At 43.4% G+C, this 19,595-nt stretch overlaps 1 protein-coding gene and 1 non-coding gene across 2 annotated transcripts in view; both read left to right on the forward strand.

Moving 5' to 3' along the window:
• DDX10 (DEAD-box helicase 10) overlaps nucleotides 1-19,595 on the forward strand; it is a 306,374-nt gene that overhangs the window by 6,059 nt on the left and 280,720 nt on the right. Inside the window, exons 5-8 of the mRNA XM_033948773.1 lie at nucleotides 8,524-8,644; nucleotides 9,003-9,192; nucleotides 13,414-13,540; nucleotides 17,772-17,934. Coding sequence (XP_033804664.1) covers nucleotides 8,524-8,644; nucleotides 9,003-9,192; nucleotides 13,414-13,540; nucleotides 17,772-17,934 — 601 coding nt within the window. The remainder of the gene's footprint in view (nucleotides 1-8,523; nucleotides 8,645-9,002; nucleotides 9,193-13,413; nucleotides 13,541-17,771; nucleotides 17,935-19,595) is intronic.
• Nucleotides 5,335-5,453, forward strand: LOC117363238. The gene has a single exon (XR_004540012.1). It is a non-coding gene; the product is annotated as a 5S ribosomal RNA (ribosomal RNA).

The following is a 19,595-nucleotide window of genomic DNA, read 5'->3' on the forward strand; positions in this document are numbered from 1 at the left end:
AGATATGCATGTAGTTTCTTTGGGTGAAATAGAGCTGTAGGTCTTAATAGGCAAGGGGATGAGGTCCTTTAATGCAAATGTTGAATGTAGAATGGATAGTACAGTACAAGTCATCTATATCAGCATGAGCCATTGGATCTGTACAGTATTTTCTGGAGATTGTTACACTTTCAATTCTAATAGCTCTCCTTTTGATTTGCAGGTCTGGGTCACTGTGAAACAGTTTTTGTGGATTGTGCCATTTGCATACTGTATGCCCCTTCCTCGATAAGGCTGCCCAAATCTCACTCCTGTGTTTTCATACTTTTATACCTCAACTACTGTAATGTAGTTTTTGCTGAAGTTGGTTGTCTCTAGTTGAACATTTGCAAACCGTACAAATTGCTGCCATCTGGATCTTATGCTGAACATTAAAATACTCTTATGATCATTCTACCCTGCATCTTTTCCAGTATCATTGGCTCCAAGCTCAATACAGGATTCCTGCCAAGATTCTGACAGTCTTAGTCTTGGCTAATCTGCTTTATCTTGCTTCCCTTATGACTCATTGTACCTCTTCTTATAGTCTGCCCAGACACCACTAGACCTGGTGGCTTTTTCATTGTGACTCCGTCACTCTGGAATAACGTTTCATCTTCCCTCCAGCTAGGAGTTTCCTATACCATATATAGGGCAGACTTGAAAATCTACCTGTCACACAAGCATTTGGTGAGTTTTAGGTGGCTTAGGGTGTAGGGAGACACAGTATTGCTGCTGATGTCATACATGTACTCGTTGTCTTGCTTGCCCTTCTCTTCCTCTGTTCTATTGCAATGACCTTTAACTTTAATCTATTTTGCATCCTAGTCACTCTTACATTGTGCTGTCACTTCTTTTCTTCCTGTTCTATCAAATCATTGGAGTTCCTTGTGTTTTGTAACCTGCTTTGATTTACCTGGTTCAGAAGGAAGTACAGTATAATAAGTACAATTAAAATTTACTACCCAGGAAACACTGGAAAAATATTTTGAAAATTTCAATGCTGGCAAGGTGGCCAGCACACAGGGAAAAGGGGAGGAGTCAATCTCTGACACCGTCCAATGAGGTAGTTGATTTGGCTGATTAGATGCGTTCAGAGTGACTTGTGTAACTAAAACAAAATCTATTCCTCTCTACTCCTCTGTACTATTTCTTTCTCTAGGACAGGGGTGTCAAAGTCCCTCCTCGAGGGCCGCAATCTAGCCGGGTTTTCAGGATTTTCCCAATGAATATGCATGAGATCTGTTTGCGTGCACTGCTTTAATGCATATTCATTGGGGAAATCCTGAAAACCCGACTGGATTGCGGCCCTCGAGGAATGACTTTGACACCTCTGCTCTAGGAGAAGCAGGCATAATGTTCTCATGGAACTCTGTACGGACACAACTAAGTGTACTGTCGCTTTAAATCTTTAGGCAGTGCCCATGCTGAGCATGTGCTGGTGCCTTTCTGCCCAACGTCTTCTCTCTCCACCCTAAGAAAGTCCCTTGAACAAACCCTGGAAAAAAGGAACACCCTTTATACACAGATTATTTATTTATGTATTTATTTGGGTTAGTTTTATACTGCCTATTAATTGTCTAAGCAGTTTACATTCAGGTATGCAGCCATTTTTCCTTATTTCTCCCAGAGGGCTCACAATCTGTCTAACATACCTTCCTTAGCAAAGCAGCAGATGAATCCAGAGACCAATGGGATAGCTCACTTCTACCAGCAGGTGGAGATAGAGAAACTGATTAACAGGTGTACTTATTTGCTGGCACTCCTCCTGTCTCATCGGTATTCTCTATCTCCAAGCAGGTGGAAGTCGCTATTCAACTAGCTCCTGGATTCTGGCTGTGGCTGGAACTTTATTACCTCCTGTTGAGATTTTCTCTTCAGTGAGACTGCCATTCTGTTTCTCCTGTTGAGTTTTTTCTCTTCAGTGAGACAGGGGTGTCCGGCTAATCGGTGCCGGCTTTAGAGGTTACACTTGGGCCCCCCCCTTGTCCCTGCCTCACCCTCCCTCCAATGATAGAGGGTCTGCCCTGGTCCCTATTTTTCTTCTTTCCCATTTAAAAAAAAAAAAAAAAAAGGGGGCCTACACAGCTGACTTTTTTGCCCTGCTCGTGCTGGGCAGCAGGTGTTGCCGGCGTCTACCGGCACTATCCAGTAGATTGTGAGTATGTGTTTTATTCTACTGGTCTCTGAGCTTTGTGGTTGTGTGAGAGCTGTGGGTTTTTAACTATGGCAGTTTTGTTTTGTGGTGGAATATGTTTTGGTATGAGCTTGCTTCAGTGAGGTAGGTGGCCTCTGTATTCCTGCGCATAACTAAGGAGCACTTCTTTTTCTTACCCTAGCGCTTGTGCTGTGGGGTTGGTAGTTTCTGGGACATTGTTTCTTGATACTGCCACGACCCGTGGGTAAATGTAACTGTGTGGCTCTCGATATGGCCGCAAATTGTGAGGGCGGCTCCGGGTGTGTTATACATTATCTGAACTGGAGCTGAATCGTTCTATAGCGTGGGTGGTGCGAGCTTGTGCTCCCCTACTGTTGGGAGCCATGCGCCTTTTCCCCTTTCCTCCCCGAGGTGTGTTTTGCATTTTTTATACGCTTCGGTTATGGGCTCCGAGCCGGTGTGAGCGGCAATGTTCTAGGAGCCGGCCTATTTTGGCGCGAAACGGTCCGAGTTTGGGTCGCCAGCACTGCAATACTCGGGGAGTTATTCTGGGTGGCTGCCTTTCTCAGCGCGGGCCTTGCCGTCTGCTTTGCGGAGCGGTGTGCTGCGGTTTTGGCTATGAGCTCCCGGTCTGTTTTGTACAGCGCTGTTGGGGAAGCCAGCCAGTTTTGATTCTGGCAGGAAAGTGCCCGCGCTTGGGCCCCCAGCGCCGCGAGGTTCATTGACTCATGTCCTACAGCTAACTTAAGCGTGTACCGTGGCTTATTTTTGTTTGAAATCAGCTGTGCCCCGTATTGCAGTGCTCCATTTGCTGTGGTGTTGTCCACATGCTTCTCTTAACAAGAAAAAAAAAAAAAAAGAGGTTGTTATTGGGGGCTGTCCATTTATATACCTAGGCACTTCCACATTAAGTTTCTGCCCTGAGTTTGGCTGCCTACGCTTGGTTTTGCTGCCTTATGGGTTAGCGAACAGCAAGGTGGAGTAGGTGTCAAGGGCGTGCCAGTGTATCATTCGTGTGGTTCATTTCTTCACTCGGGGTTCCGATAACGTGCGGCGATGTTGGAGGTTTCCTTAGGCCTTGTGCCTGGGTGCTGCGTCCGCCTGCTTGGGCTCTTGACTTGTTTCTGCGGGGTAGTTGCAGGAATTCCGAGTGGAGGGTCTCTCTTGAGGCCTGATGGTTCTTTTCTTCTTGCTGTGGGCCAGCTTGTCTGTGAAAACCTGGTGGCGCAAGGGTTGTGTGCTGGGTTAGTAACAAGGAGCTGAGGTTCAAGCCCCAGCTAAGGAGTAGAGCTGATATGGCTCCAAAAGAAGAGGCGAAGGTTCAAGTCTATTTAAAAAAAAAAAAAAAAAAAAGCTAGACGGCCTTCCGCTCTAGAAGCATGGTCTAGTGGCGGCTGATCCCTAAGGGCAAGATCCTCTGCTTGCGAGGTCGTAGGGTAGCTGGCACTGTATGCCCAATGAATTCTCCCCTTACGCTCTCTTTTGGAGTGGAAACCTGGTCTGTTTTCGGCCAGGTACAGCTCGTTTCTCTGGAGAGGCGTATGCTGCTTCTGGATTACGCCTGGTGCGCCTTGTCTTTCCTTTGCTTGCGTAAAGCTCAGGCAGGTTGCTGAATGTCCTCATGCTCCCCTTCACATCACAAGATGGTGTTCTTTTTCCAGGTTGACAGTTTTCTCATGAAGGAGTAGTCGCTTTACTGTCAGGTCAGGGAGCTGTGAACTTTTTTCAGGATGCTTGCACCTTTGCATCCTCCTCACGTTTCCAGAGTCTCTCTGTTTTGCGTTTCTCTTTGAAGTGTGGCTGGTCCTCGGGACAGTTCTTGTAGTTCTTAGGGTACCACTTATTAGTGGGTGGCCAAGATGGGGGCTTTGGGCAGGCTGGATTCCATTCGGCTGCATTAGTTTCTCAGGGTTACCCATTTCTGCAGTCAACCTGGGAAGATATTTACATTTTCTCTATGGACTCTGAGTCTGCACTAGGTTGGCCTGCCTCTCTCGGAGCAGCGCTTTCGGTTTGGGGCACATTCCATTTCACCTACCCAAGGGTTCGGTGGCACTGCCAGGCGATTTGTCTGATTTATGCTTGACTGCCTGCTTGATTCGGACGACTTCCAGTCGGGTCTTTTGACTGACACGAAGCGGGTGGTTTCTTTTCCTCAATTCTTTACATGCGCATCTTCATATTTGCAGTGCTCTTTTTTCCTATACTAGTTATAGGTATATCGGGTTGAGGCGGTTATTCTTATAGGAGAGACTTGTAATTCTTTCCAGAGCCTTGAGTGTGGAGTCTCGATCTCAGATTGGCGTTCTTCGCTTACCATGGCTAAGAGTATGGGATTCTGTTCAGGTTCTAGCATCCATATTGCTGACCCCTCTGGGAACCTCGGCTTGCTTTCCCTTCTAACGCTCAGCAGCCGCTTTTATTCCAGTGGTTCTCGGTATCTCTGGGCTCCTATTAGTTGCTAGGCTTCTCCTGCATAGCTTTGTATGATTTAGGGGCTCAGAAAGATTGTCTTTCCAGGGCATACCTCGGTCTTTCCTGGACTAGCTTATGACCACCGACTATTCCGGACTGTCGGGTTGGGGGGCTCGGTGGCTTCCATCCTCAGCTTCAGGAGTCTGGTCTTCAGAGGCGACTAAGTTCTGGTTCCTTCTTCTACTCTTGAGCATGGTCAGGCTTCCTTTCTGGAGCTTCAGACCATTCTTCCGGAATGCCGCTGAGGGCCCTTTCAGTCAGTATTATGATGGGGGTGTTTCTCTGCAGCTTGGGCAGTAGGTGATGTACTCAGTTGCCAGGTACAGTGGTTGTTCTACTTCGATGGGTGGACCCTCATCTTTCTATTCGGTTGACCGATCATTTTTCAGGTCAGGAAAAGAGTTTGGTTAGTCTTTCTCTCTGCGAAATCTGAGCATAGCTCATTTATTGGATGTTACTGTGTACAGCACTGCGTACGCTCTAGAAGTGTAGACGTTAGTTATAGTGATATCTTCTACATCCTGGTTATTGGGAATTTTGGCTCAGGTGTTCCACTTTTCTTGTGGTGGAAATAAGATCTCCTGGAACTTGACCTCATGGCCTCGTCTCACAATTCCATGCTTCCTAGCTTCTTAGGCGGGCACAGGAAGTGGGAGTTAAAGGGGGTAACAGTGTGGCTTCTTTCTTACAGCCATACCACCCTGAATGTGCCCGATCCCGTCTGATCTCAGAAGCCAACCAGGATAGGGCCTGTTTAGTACCTGGATGGGTGACCACCTGGGAATACCAGGTGCTGTAGGCTTGAAAAAAAAAAAAAAAAATCCTCTGGTTTCTCTTTTTCACTGTTTTCCCCTGGCTGATGATAGCTTGGATTTGCCATCTCAAGCTCGCTTTAGGGGCACAGTATTGGTACAATCTCTGGCTTGGCTGCGCCATCCTTGCTATGTGGATCTGTTGAGCCTTTCGACAGCCGGACTAAGAAGTTTCCTTTTATCTCCGACTTTGCTCTCCTTGATTGAGATCAACATGGATATTCATACTACTTTGGTATTACGACCTAGCTTTTGAGCAGTCTTGACTGGCGTGTGACGGTAATGCGAAGCAGGTTGTTTCTTCTCTTATCCAGGCGCTACAGACGTCTTCTCCTGTGGCTTCTGCTTCCTTTTGGAGGTGTTTCCTTTCTTGAATACTTCTCAACAGTTGCACCCTTCCTGAGTTCCTTTTTAGCACAGGTATATTGCCGATGGCATAGCGTTCAATTCCCTTCAGCTTCAATTACCATTCTTGGCTTGTTACAGGAACTAGGTATATGGCCCTTCGCTGACTTCTCAGCTTCCTGTAGTTCAGTTCCTAAAGAGAAGGCGGTATATTCATGCACCTCTTAGAAAGCCCGGTTTGGTGTAATTCATTCACGTACTTCTTCTAAGTTACCGATGGCTTCATTTTAGCCTTGTCCTTTGGGGCTCTAAAGAGCTGTGCGGTTGTCCATGGGATTCCTTGTGGTCATGGCTTCAGCTTTGCAGTTGCGATGTTGCAGGCCTTGTTCAACGGGGATTCCTATTCCTTATTTCCGTCATATGGGGTGTCAGTTCGGATGGTACCACTATTTCTTTCTAGGGGGGTGTCATCCTTTCTTTTACATCATGCTCGCTTTTCCTTCCTTCTTCCTGGAAGGAGATAGTGGAAGCAGTACTTTTATTCACTGCATTTTTTGAAACGTATGTAGCGTTCTCCGCGAGATCGGTTTCTAACAACTGTTAGTGGTTTATATCTCCTTTTTGGGATTCTTCAAGGAACGCCTCAGGCGTATGGCGGCATCCGATGCCTACCTCGCTCAATGGTCCAGGAGGACATTCTTTATACTTGCCTGCTGGCAGGGGAGCGGGTGGCGATTGAACTTCATGACCATTCCGCTGGAGCGATGGCTGCTTCTTGGGCTCGGCCCAGAGGGGTTTTGCCTTGGAGGAGATTTGTCTCACGGCTAACTGGTCTTCCGAGAGTACCTTCTCTCCGCGTCTCTGCATGGATGTGCGGGCACATGCGATAGGGGTTTTTTGATGCTTCGGTCGTTGCGAAGGCGGCGTTTGCTTCCCACCCAAATTAAGGATTGCTTTGCTACATCCCATTGGTCTCTGGATTCATCTGCTGCTTTGCTAAGGAAGGTAAAATTATGTTCTTACCTGTTAATTTTCTTTCCTTTAGAAGCAGCAGATGAATCCAGAGCCCCACCCTTTCTGGTATCTGGTTGTCAGTTTTTCGTGTACGGCTTTTAGTGATTGGGTGTTGTTCATGATTGTATTCTGTATCGTTGCTGTTCGCGAGGTGTTCTGGGAAAGAAGTTTTTTACATGCTATACCTACTGATGGTTAAATGTGCTTGGGCAAGGAGCTATACTGATGAGACAGGAGGAGTGCCAGCAAATAAGTACACCTGTTAATCAGTTTCTCTATCTCCACCTGCTGGTAGAAGTGAGCTATCCCATTGGTCTCTGGATTCATCTGCTGCTTCTAAAGGAAAGAAAATTAACAGGTAAGAACATAATTTTACCTTCCTTCTAAAACTGTTCTTAAGGTCTTCAACTTTATCCATAATTCTCTGATTGTACTGTTTGAGAGATTTGATGCTTCTAAAAACCACCATCAGTTCCTCTCCTTGTTCATCTAGATGGAACTCAACATCTTCCACTTCATGACCCAGCGTCTCATTGCAGTACAGAATCTCCTGCTTCACAGACCCAAACTCCACTTTCTATTCCAAAAATCAATTCCTAAGATCTTCCCTTATTGGTAGCTATTGTTATCGCCTGCTTCTCACTGTGGCCTGCCATCATGCTGTTCCTTAATAGAGCCTTCTGTTGCCATTTTTTCTCGCATGAAGGGCTCTTGCTTTCTTTTAGTGTAGGAAAGTTCTCTTAAATTGCTAGCTTTTCATTTGGAGGTCTTTACACCCTCACTCCTGACCATTTTATACAACACTGCTGACTGAACCCAGGATGCTCAAAATTATGGCTAATAAGAGACCAATTGCATGAAGCTCCAGCTCTAAGCATCTTTTCTGTCCCATGGTGTCACTTCCCTACCGCTCCCCACACTTTAAAAAAAAAAAAAATCTTCTGTACATTCTACGGAGGCTTGTTGGAGCCACCTCTAGAAGAGTTATTCTTTCTTGATTGGTCAGCCCATGGCATCAGTGAGTTTGAATTGTACTATTCCCAGCTGAGTTTCATGACACTAGTGTAGGTGTTCGAGCTGTACGTGATTCAAACTCACTGAGAAGTGCATGGTGCAGGTAGGAAACAGAATAACTTATAGAGAAGTAATAGCAGCGTTTTCTGGCAAAGATGGGGTAGAGTCAGGGACAATGTTCCCTCTAATTTTTCATAGGCTGTGTGCGCAAAAAATTTCATCTGTGCGCATTTTAAAGAAATTTGTGTGCGCTATAAAAATGATTGTCAGAGGGCCCAGAGTTCAGTTATGGGCATTTATGGGCAGGTTTTTGAGTTTAATCTGAATTAACGAAAACACAACGTAATTTTAGTTACACTTTATGTAACATAAAGTCTCATTTCAATAAATCATTTTAGCCAAAAATTTATTTTTTTGTGCGCGCTATTTTAATTTGTGTGCGCGGGTTCGGCAAGTTGTGTGCGTGCGCACGAGCGCACAGCTTAGAGGGAACAGTGGTCAGGGGTTGCACTTAGAGTTGCTGGGGGCTGTCACTGGCCTCTGAGCCTTACTATGGGGAACACTGGCCGATAAGCCATCTTTTTATCCTTCTGTAGGAGCCAGTCTGCTGAATATCAATTGAATACCAGTGAATTCAAATTGCTGTGAACAGTGTTGACGGAAGGTTTATTTGACTAATTATTTTAGGATTTGAAGCACGAATCGGGACGCATCAACCGTACCAATATACTTGTTTGTACACCTGGGCGGCTTTTACAGCATATGGATGAAACTTCCTATTTCCATGCATCTAATCTTCACATGCTGAGTGAGTAACTACTAAGCTGTAACAGTGTTTTGAGTGTAATCTGTTTAAAGCTTGGGTGAGCCCTTTAGAAAAAGTCATTTAGAAAAGTATTTTGTGAATAACTTGCTGGAATGCCCAGTATTTTGGATTCTTGTCTTGCACAATAAATATGGCTGTTTAAAGTGCTCTTTAATATGCAGAATTTCTGTAGGCATCGTTGGCTTTGTCTGCGGTTCCCACTAAGGCTGCACTGCAAGGTTGTGGTAGGGCTGGCTGGTTAAATGGCAAAGGTTACTTCTCCATGTCCTCTGTTGCCTGGGTTTTGGTTCTGAAGGTTGGATGCTGCCTGATGACGCACTTTTCCTATGTTACATTTCAGTTCTTGATGAAGCTGATAGAATCCTGGACATGGGGTTTGCTGATACTATGAATGCAATTGTAGAAAATCTACCCAAGAAGCGTCAGACTTTGCTTTTTTCAGCCACTCAAACAAAATCTGTGAAGGATCTTGCACGACTGAGTTTGAAGGATCCTGAGTACGTTTGGGTTCACGAAAAGGCAAAATTCAGGTATGCAATGGGTTGTTTTTTTCCCTCTCTAAAATCCTTGTTCCTTTCAGGGCTGAGGTTAAACTTACTGGGATTCAGAGCAGAAATTTGGGAGAGGATCCCCAAAGCCTACCAGTTTCAGACAGGCATGAGGGACCAGGGCAATCCCCTAACACCAGTCCTGATTCCTTTCTTCACATGGGCAGTTTTGGTGTGATGCAGAAATTTAACAGACTACCCTTATTGACATTGAACTGCAAGATGAAACGTCTAGATTTTTAAAAATATAATTATTGATTTTCCATTGATATACAACATGACAGAATACAGACTATGACAAATATCAACCTTCAATATAAAGCTATCCACATTTATTCTTCACATTAGCTTTAAATAATATAACAACTAGGAACAGTTTAAACTGAACAACCCACCTCTCCCCTACCTGTCCCAACCCCTGAGAGCTCCAGCATCATGAATTCAATAGTATACTACGTGCTCTATATGACAAACCTTCCCATATAGGTGACCAAATTTCTTTATACCGTTTCCGTAGTTAAGGTGACCCTCTCTTAACATCCAAATTATTCAATTTTCAACAATGTAAACATTTCATTTCTCCATAAGGTGAAAGTGGGGGGGGTGTCAGATTTCTCCAATTTACAAGAATACATCTTCTTGCTTTTAGTGAAGCCTTGTGCAGGAATGCATTACCCCCCTAGACAGACCCAATGTCCTTACATGAGAAAATAACAATATATCTGCTCTCAAAGGGATCAGAAGATTTGTATTCTCTCACATGACCAAAACATATGTATCAAACCAGCAGGCGTATAGTGACATTTGGGACACTCTGAATGAGGAAATATACTTATGGGGAATTCAGGAGACACCTAAAAACATATCTGTTCCTGAAGTACCTAGGTAGCGGATTTGCACAATCTTTCCCACAATAGCTGATCTCTAGAGATATTAGTCACTAGTTTTTGTAACAATTTGTAGCAATGTGTAACATTTTTAATCATTGTAAACTGCATAGAACTTCACGGTCCTGCGGTATATAAACTGCTATTATTATTATTATTATTATTATTATTATATAGGCATGATAAGGTGACACAAAATAGACGAAGAAGAAACTTATATTGTAAAGTAATTGAACGTGTCAAGTCCTTTTAGATGTTTCATGAGAAGTCCCCTGTAATCAGTTCCATAGGTGTGAGATCTCTATTTCAGACCTCTTCCAAAGTATCATTGTCCCCTGAAGAAGTAAAGGTTCCCAGGCTAACTTGATAAAAGGATAAACTGGCTTTAACTTGTTGGGACAAAGTGAAAGTTTCTTGAACCATATTTGCCATATCTTCGTTCAAAGTAGCCGGGTTCAGTGAGAGACCTGTTGATAAGAAAGCCAGTCTTGTGCCCGCAAGTGTCCTTTAATTTGCAAAACATCTAATGGGACACAGTTTGAAGCACACAAACTGTTAGTTTGTTTGACGAAGAACAGAGAATTTCAGGACTGAATTTGAAAATTAGTGGATGTTTGTCCTATTTATATATTGCATTGTATTATAATTAATCAATTTATTTATGTGTGGGGCTCATCTTGGTATGTGGTTTGATATTAAATGTGTGGTAAGAATATGATATTAAGGGCTCCTTTTATCAAGCCGCGCTAGCGGTTTAACGTGCGTAATAGCGCGTGATGAAAAGTCGTGCACGCTAACCCCGCTAGCGCGGCTCGATAAAAGGAGCCCTAAATTTGTGGTAAGAATATGATTTTTGAAAATATATTATTATTAAAACTGACAGCGTAATTGAATGGAATTTAAAGTATTTATAGAATAGCTTCTTTAATATTTAGAAATGAATATTTGTTAGGGAGATCCTGAAAATCTGACTCCTTGGTTGATGCCTAGAATGCCAAGAGAGGTGGTGGAGATGAAATTCAAAAAAGCGTGGGATGAACACAGAGATCTCTAACTAGAAAATGAATGGTATAAATTGAAGAACTAAGGCCGGTACTGGGCAGACTTGCATGGTGTGTGTCCTGTATATGTTTAGAGTGATCTGGGGAGGTCTTTGATTGGAACTCCAGTAATTTGGAGCATGAGGACAGTGTTGGGCAGAATTTTACGGTCTGTATCCTGCAAATGACAAGCTGGTTTGGATAGGCTGGAGTGAGCTTTGAACGATTTATACCAGCTTATAAATAAGAACTCACAAGATAACGCTGGTGATAGGCTCTGGAGTTATCTGAGGAAATACTTTTTTTACAGAATGGGTGGTTGATGCGTGGAACAGTCTCCCGGAAGAGATGGTGGAAACAGAGACTGTGTCAAGAGGGCCTGGGATAGGCATGTGGGATCTCTCAGAGAGAGAAAGAGATAATGGTTACTGCATATGGGCAGATTAGATGAGCCATTTGGCCTTTATCTGCCATCATGTTTCAATGAGACTTTTTTTTTCCGCCTGCTGGAGCCTCGCCATTCTCCATCTTTTATGTGGCGTGAATAAAGGCTTCTCTTATTTTTTTTTTCTCTCTTTTTAATTTAAAATGACTTGCGATTGATCTCCTATCAGTGTCTTTGAGTGTTGATTTTCATTAGGCTCCCATAAAAATATATAGTTGGCTAGATCGCTGATTAGATAATTGTGAAGGGGTATTTACTCTGGCACAGAAACACCCACACGAAGGGGAGGGTGTGACTTTTGAAGACTGCAGCAAGTACCACAGCAAATCAAATGTCTAAGAAATTATCACTGGTTAATGGTATCAACTAGAACCTATAAACTCAGATTAAAATCATAACCCGACGTGGCCATGCTTCATCCCATCTGTTCAGTAGATTACCGATGCTGTCGATCAGTTTGGCACTGATCAGGAGGCTGTTGAACAAACTTGAAGGGCTGAAGTTAGGACCCAAAGTGGTGAACTGGGTCAGAAACTGGCTATCGGACAGACGCCAGAGGGTGGTGGTTAATGGAAGTCGCTCGAAGGAAGGAAAGGTGACTAGTGGAGTCCCTCAGGGTTCGGTGCTGGGGCCAATCCTGTTCAATATGTATGTAAGTGACATTGCTGAAGGGCTAGAAGGAAAAGTGTGCCTTTTTGCAGATGATACCAAGATTTGTAACAGAGTAGACACTGAAGAGGGAGTGGAAAATATGAAAAAGGATCTGCAAAAGTTGGAGGAATGGTCTAATGCCTGGCAACTAAAATTCAATGCAAAGAAATGCAGAGTAATGCATTTGGGGATTAATAATAGGAAGGAACCGTATATGCTGGGAGGAGAGAAGCTGATATGCACGGACGGGGAGAGGGACCTTGGGGTGATAGTGTCCGAAGATCTAAAGGCGAAAAAACAGTGTGACAAGGCAGTGGCTGCTGCCAGAAGGATTCTGGGCTGTATAAAGAGAGGCGTAGTCAGTAGAAGGAAGAAGGTGTTGATGCCCCTGTACAGGTCATTGGTGAGGCCCCACTTGGAGTATTGTGTTCAGTTTTGGAGACCGTATCTGGCGAAAGACGTAAGAAGACTTGAGGCGGTCCAGAGGAGGGCGACGAAAATGATAGGAGGCTTGCGCCAGAAGACGTATGAGGAGAGACTGGAAGCCCTGAATATGTATACCCTAGAGGAAAGGAGAGACAGGGGAGATATGATTCAGACGTTCAAATACTTAAAGGGTATTAACGTAGAACAAAATCTTTTCCAGAGAAAGGAAAATGGTAAAACCAGAGGACATAATTTGAGGTTGAGGGGTGGTAGATTCAGGGGCAATGTTAGGAAATTCTACTTTACGGAGAGGGTGGTGGATGCCTGGAATGCGCTCCCGAGAGAGGTGGTGGAGAGTAAAACTGTGACTGAGTTCAAAGAAGCGTGGGATGAACACAGAAGATTTAGAATCAGAAAATAATATTAAAGATTGAACTAGGCCAGTTACTGGGCAGACTTGTACGGTCTGTGTCTGTACATGGCCGTTTGGAGGAGGATGGGCTGCAGTAAGTCTTAACAGAGATTTTGGCAGTTGGAACTCAAGCACAGTACCGGGTAAAGCTTTGGATTCTCGCCCAGAAATAGCTAAGAAGAAAAAAAAAAAAATTTAAATTGAATCAGGTTGGGCAGACTGGATGGACCATTCGGGTCTTTATCTGCCGTCATCTATTATGTTACTATGTTACTATGTTACTCTGCATGGACATTGTAAGAGATTTATAATTGCAGCTCTTGCACTGTCTTTCTGTTACAGCACTCCAGCGACCTTGGAGCAGAGGTATGTCGTTTGTGACCTGCAGCAGAAAGTGAATATGCTGTACTCCTTCCTGAAAAGCCACCTGAAGAAAAAGAGCATTGTGTTTTTTGCAAGCTGCAAAGAGGTATTCTTGAAATTAGCTATGTCTTTTCTTTTGTCTTTATTTTTTAATTACAAAATCTATTATTCAACTATTATGAGTGGCTTGTTCTCAGCAGAGTACATTCATTTAAAAGGGCAAAAGTACATAGCAGCAGAGAACAGACTTGGGATGTTTGTGGGCTTGTTTGATTGCCAAAAAAGCTGAATCTGACAATATAGGGTTTCCAGAGCTTGCTGCACGAGTGTGATATTTAGCCCTTAAAACCAGCTATGAAGTACCACATAAAGAAAGGACTTCATTTAGGTGAGAACCTATTCTGTAACTTCAGGGGGTGGAGAATGGCACAGGGACAGGCACCCACAGATAACTATGGATTGAGGATGGGGTGGGGCTGAGGACAGGGCCTGTAGGGATGGGAAAAAACTTGAGTCCCCGTGTCTTTCTAAACTAAACTAAACCTTGGGTTTATATACCGCACCATCTCCACGAATGCGGAACTCGGCACGGTTTACAGGAAGAAAGATGAGAGAGGAACTACAGTGGAGAGATTAAAGAGTTAGGTGTAAAGGGGGAAGGTGAGAGGCCTAAGAGGGGGGAAGTGTTACAGTTTTGAGAATAGCCAGGTTTTTAGGTGTTTGCGGAAGAGTTGGAGGGAGCTTGAGGTTCGGAGAGGGGAGGTGAGGTTATTCCAGATCTCAGTGATTCTAAAGGGGAGGGATGACCCAAGTTTGCCTACATGGGAAATACCTTTTATGGAAGGGAAGGATAGTTTAAAAATTTGGGAGGATCTGGAGGAAGTAGGGGTTGGGGAGTTCCAGGATAGAGGGATAACGGCAGGAAGGATGCCATGTAGGATCTTGTAGGCCAGACACGCACATTTGAAGTGGATCCTGGGGATTACTGGGAGCCAATGGAGCTTAGACAGGAGTGGTGAGACATGATCAAATTTGCTTTTCGCGAAAACAAGCTTAGCTGTGGCGTTCTGAATCCGCTGAAGTCTGTGGAGGCTTTTCTTGGTTAGGCTGAGGTAGATAGAATTGCAATAATCCTATAATCTTTCTCTAGACCACAGGTGTCAAAAGTCGGTCCTAGAGGGCCACAATCCAGCCGGGTTTTCAGGATTTCCCCCAATTCATGAGAACAGTGCAGGCAAATAGATCTCATGCATATTCATTGGGGAAATCTTGAAAACCCGACTGGATTGCGGCCCTCGAGGACCGACTTTGACATCCCTGCTCTAGACTGTGCCAACTAGGTAGAACAGCATCTATAAAATGCTAGTATCAATATGTAAAAACTTAACACATCTTAAACAACTGACAACTGAATCCAGTGATTAAAAGAAACTGCAGAAGCTGCTTTTGGATTTAAATAAACTACTGTTAAATAACATTATTTGTGAGTTGTCTGCCGATCAGGTTCCTACCACCTGCAATGTCCTTCCATCACATTTCCAGTTGTTCAAGCATCTTACTGTTACTGCAACAGATTCATCTATTGTTGCTGGCATCAAGGAGCATTTCCAACATTTAGATTCAAACAGTTTTATTGATGCAAACATCATCAAATACAACATCAAAGCACAACAATAATGCATCAAATATAATAATATAATATACATAATAAAAAAAGACAAATTCCACTTTCAATAAACCCCCACTTTATCTATATGTAACTATGTGTTTGAACCTTTCAATAACCTGTACCACCTTCCCCTCCTCACCCAATGATACCCTCTTCATTCAACTAAATAAAAGCCCAATTAAGAGACCCAACTTAAAATCGCATTACGGCCCTTAGGATGCAGAGCTTGCAAATATTAATCCCAGGTTTGTATAAACAACATCTTTCGCTTTCTTGTAATTCCAGCATTTCAGACACTTGTTTTTCTGTTCACCCACTACATATTGTTGGTTCTTTTTTACACCTAGTTCTGAAAGACAATCCAGTTATCTTCCCAGATGATGTAAAAACACAGGTAACCGAATCTTTCGGAAGATTGTACCAAAGTCCCGAACTATACATTCAAAATTGTTATGTTTGTGTCAATGGAGGGGTGAATCATTAGAGACTTCAAGATACCAATTGGCTAACAAGGTGGCGAAAAAGCCTCAAAACACATTGGACAGCAATACATACACAGTGGAAAAAGCTTTTTCTATTACTATCAAAGGCATAAACTCCACCTTTTAATACTCATCCTGTGCTCATCCTTCGCTGATGTGAGAGTGCGCATCAGAAGACCCCATTTGACTCCCAGTGTCAGATAAGTCACTCTGTTGCGTACGTGGCGGGGTTGTTTTTTCATTTTGAGACTTTTTCAAGAGAATTAAAAGGTGGAGTTTATGCCTTTGATAGTAAGAGACAGCTTTTTCCACTGTGTATGTATTGCTGTCCAATGTGTTTTGATGCTTTTTCGCCACCTTGTTAGCCGAATGGTATCTTGAAGTCTCTAATGATTCACCCTCCATTGACACAAACATAACAATTTTGACACTATAGTCGGGACTGAGAGCAGCAAGCAACGGTCCTAATTCTTAAAGAACATAAGAACAAAGCTAAGTACTTTAAGCTCTATGAGGTTTAAAAGTTTACAGCACATATGCACTTTTTGAAATGGCACTTTATGAAATGGCACTTTAAAGCACTAGTACACTTTTGCACTAGTGCACTTTCTGTCGGTCCAGAGTCTCTGAAATGAACTGTGAGGTCTAAATAGTTTTTAGTATTAATGAACTACATAGTTCCTTTAGTATTAAACAGTAGTTTTAATGTGAGTCATTGAAGAAATAAAAATTATATTTAAGGTTAGAAAGAAGGTAGGGAGGATGGGCTCAAGCCAGTGATGTGAATGTGAGTAAGAAAAGAAGTGTCTTTCTCTTTGAAAGAACCCTGAATGGGTGAAAACTTAATACTTGATAATTACCTCCAGTGTCATTTTTGTATATTTTGTATATTTTGGTATATCAAAATGAAGGCTCTATTTGTGATTTATTTTATTTTAAAAAATTTGTATACCGCCTAATTTCTAAGCGATTTCCAAGCAGTAAATATTCATAAAATTAAATAACTCTCAACCATCTTTTTTTAATACTTTAATACTTGTGCAAATGAGGATAGAATCTATGGGGCTGGAGAAAGAGCCTGCGGGGACAGAGCCCATGGGGTGGGGATGGGGACAAATGTGTCGTCATGCCATTCTCTACAGTGAGGCACCCAGATTCCATTATAGAACAGTAATGAACCCAGTATCATCACACCTTATCTTTATATGCCCACAGTTACACCTGGCATTACTTCAGTCATGTAAATATGGTAGGGTTGAACATAACAAAGTACAGTGGAACCTTGGTTTACGAGCATAATTTGTTCCAGAAGCATGCTCGTAAGCCAAAATACTCGTATATCAAAGCGAGTTTCCCCATAGGAAATAATGGAAACTCGCTTTAATACGTTCCCACCCCCCTGAGGCCAATGGCGCTGCTCCCCTCCCCCCCGTGCGAACCGGCAACCCCCGCCCGAACAACTTGAACTTACCCCCCCGTCTGGCACCGGCACACAACCCACAGGACGTGCCCGTGCCGCTAGAATATCTTCCTGCCTCTGCTGGCCTTGAGCATGCATCTGCGCATGCTCAAGGCCTTCTAATTCTCCCTCTCGCTGAGATTCTTGGAGATCTCAGAGAAAGATCTTCTAGCGGCACGGGCACGTCCTGTGGGTTGCGTGCCGGTGCCAGACGGGGGGGTAAGTTCAAGTTGTTTGGGTGGGGTGTGCCGGTTCGTGCGCGGGGGGGGGGAGCGATGCCGGTTATCGGGGGGGGGGGGGGGGTGCTCGCAAATCGAGTCAACACACGGTTTGCGAGACAAGTTTTGCGAGAATGTTTTGCTCGCCTTGCAAAACACTCGCAAACCGGGTTACTCGCATACCGAGGTTTGACTGCATTCTGTAAGCTTTGTACATTTTGCATGTAACTGGGAATCCCGCTCGTGAGCCTTTTCATTTATTGTATTGTTGTTTTCCCTTTTTTTTTGTACTCTATCTTGGTTAAAGGCAGATTATACTGTAAATGGAAATAAATCTATATGTAAATGTACACTCTCACTTATGTATGCTGTTGCAGAATAGTGCTTGGGTGCCCTGCTGGCTCTTCTACGGGTAACTGCGCACGAACATGGGTAAATGTGGCACCTAATTATTGCCCTTCACATGTATCTTGCTAACTTTTTTTTCCCTTCCCTTCTCTCTTTTACAGGTTCAATATTTGTTCCGGGTTTTCTGCAGGCTCCGTCCTGGAATTCCTGTCCTGGCTCTCCACGGCAAACAGCAGCAGATGAAGAGGATGGAGGTTTATAATGACTTTGTTCGTAAGAAAGCTGCTGTTCTTTTTGCCACTGACATTGCGGCAAGAGGGCTCGGTATGTAATCTAAGACCATAGTTAGAATGCAGGAATCATAAACGTACTTCTATATGACCACCACTACATGGGATGGAAGGGACCTCATCAGGCAATGTAATCTAGTCCTCTGCTTCCAAGCAAGTTCCTATTGTACTTAGATCATTCCAGACCCGTCTTATCTCACCTCTTTAAGCCTGTCTGTGGTATTGATCGCACTACTTGTGTAGGCAACCTGTATTAGTATTTTACTGTTCTGATAGAGCTTGATTTTATAATAGGACTAATGTTTAAGCCCGTTACATTTCTGTCTCTCTCCTTGCCCTTGTGTCTTTCTTCTTTTCTTTCTGTCTCCCTCCCTCCTACTATTTGTCTTTTTTTCTATCTGTCTCTCTTCCTGCCCCCTATGCAGCATTTATCTCCCCCTCTCCAATTTCCTGTACAGTAGCCATATCAGCGTTCCCTCCCCCTCCATTTCCCTGTGCAGCAGCATTTCCCCTCTTTCCACTTCCCTGTGCAGCATTTTCCTCCCCCCACTTCCCTGTGCAGCAGCTGCAGCAGCATTCCTTCCCCTGTCCATTTTCCTGTGCAGCAGTTTGTAATTTTTTGAGACCGCGAGAAGGGAAGGTGGGGGGCCGGCAAGGAATCAAGAGAGCCGGCCACCCGACCCCTGTTCTTCTGTGTGGTTTTTTGACTGTCATCTTCTATCTATCTCTTTGGCTGCTGTCTGTATTTCTTACTTTTGGTTTCTGTCTGTGTTTGTTTTGGTGTTTGTCTCTTTGGCTGCTATATGTGTGTCTGGTTTTTTTTCTGTGTATCTCTCTCTCCTTTGTCCTTCTGTTTGGGGTTTTTTTTCCTGTTTGTCTGTCTCTCCAGTAATTTTTTTTTTTTTTTACTGTGCGTTGTGTCTCCTTGTCCATCTGTCTGTCTTTGTTTTGGTGTGTCTCTTTGAATCTGTATTTGTAGCCCCCTTGTCTTTCTGTGTGTGTGTGTGGGGGGGGGGGGGGGTTCCTGTTTGTCTGTCTCTCAAGTATTTTTTTTTGTGTATTTCCTTGTCCATTGTCTGTCTGTCTGTGTTTGTTTTGGTGTCTGTGTCTTTGAATCTTTATCTGTAGCCCCCTGTCCTTCTGTGTGATTTTTTTTTCTGTTTGTCTCTCTCTCCTTGTCCAATTTTTTTTTTCTTTAAATGTCTCTGTAGACACCTATTCTTCTGTGTGTTTTTTTGACTTGTCACCTTCTGTCTATCTCTTTGGCTGCTGTCTGTATTTCTTACTTTTTGTCTCTCTGTCTGTGTTTGTTTTGGTGTTTGTCTCTTTGGCTACTGTATGTGTATCTGTTTTTTTCTGTTTGTCTCTCTCTCTCCTTGTCCATTTTTTAATTTGTTTGTTTCTTTCAATCAATTTTTCTCTATTTCTCCTTGTCTTTAAGTGTTTTTTTTTTTTTTTTTGCTGTGTCTCTCTCTCTCTCTCTCTGTGTATGGAGGTGTCGTCATATCTGTCACCTACCTTTTTTTTATAATAATGGAAGTTTAACAGAGTAAGTTGTTTGAAGTATTTTTTTTTTCTGTGTCTCTTTTATCCATTGTCTGTCTGTCTGTCTTTGTTTTGCTGTCTATCTCTTTGAATCTGTATCTGTAGCCCTCTATCCTTCTGTGTGTCTTTTTTTTCTGTTTGTCTCTCTCT

The sequence above is a fragment of the Geotrypetes seraphini genome, chromosome 6 (genome assembly GCF_902459505.1).
Source record: "Geotrypetes seraphini chromosome 6, aGeoSer1.1, whole genome shotgun sequence".
NCBI lineage: Eukaryota > Metazoa > Chordata > Amphibia > Gymnophiona > Dermophiidae > Geotrypetes > Geotrypetes seraphini.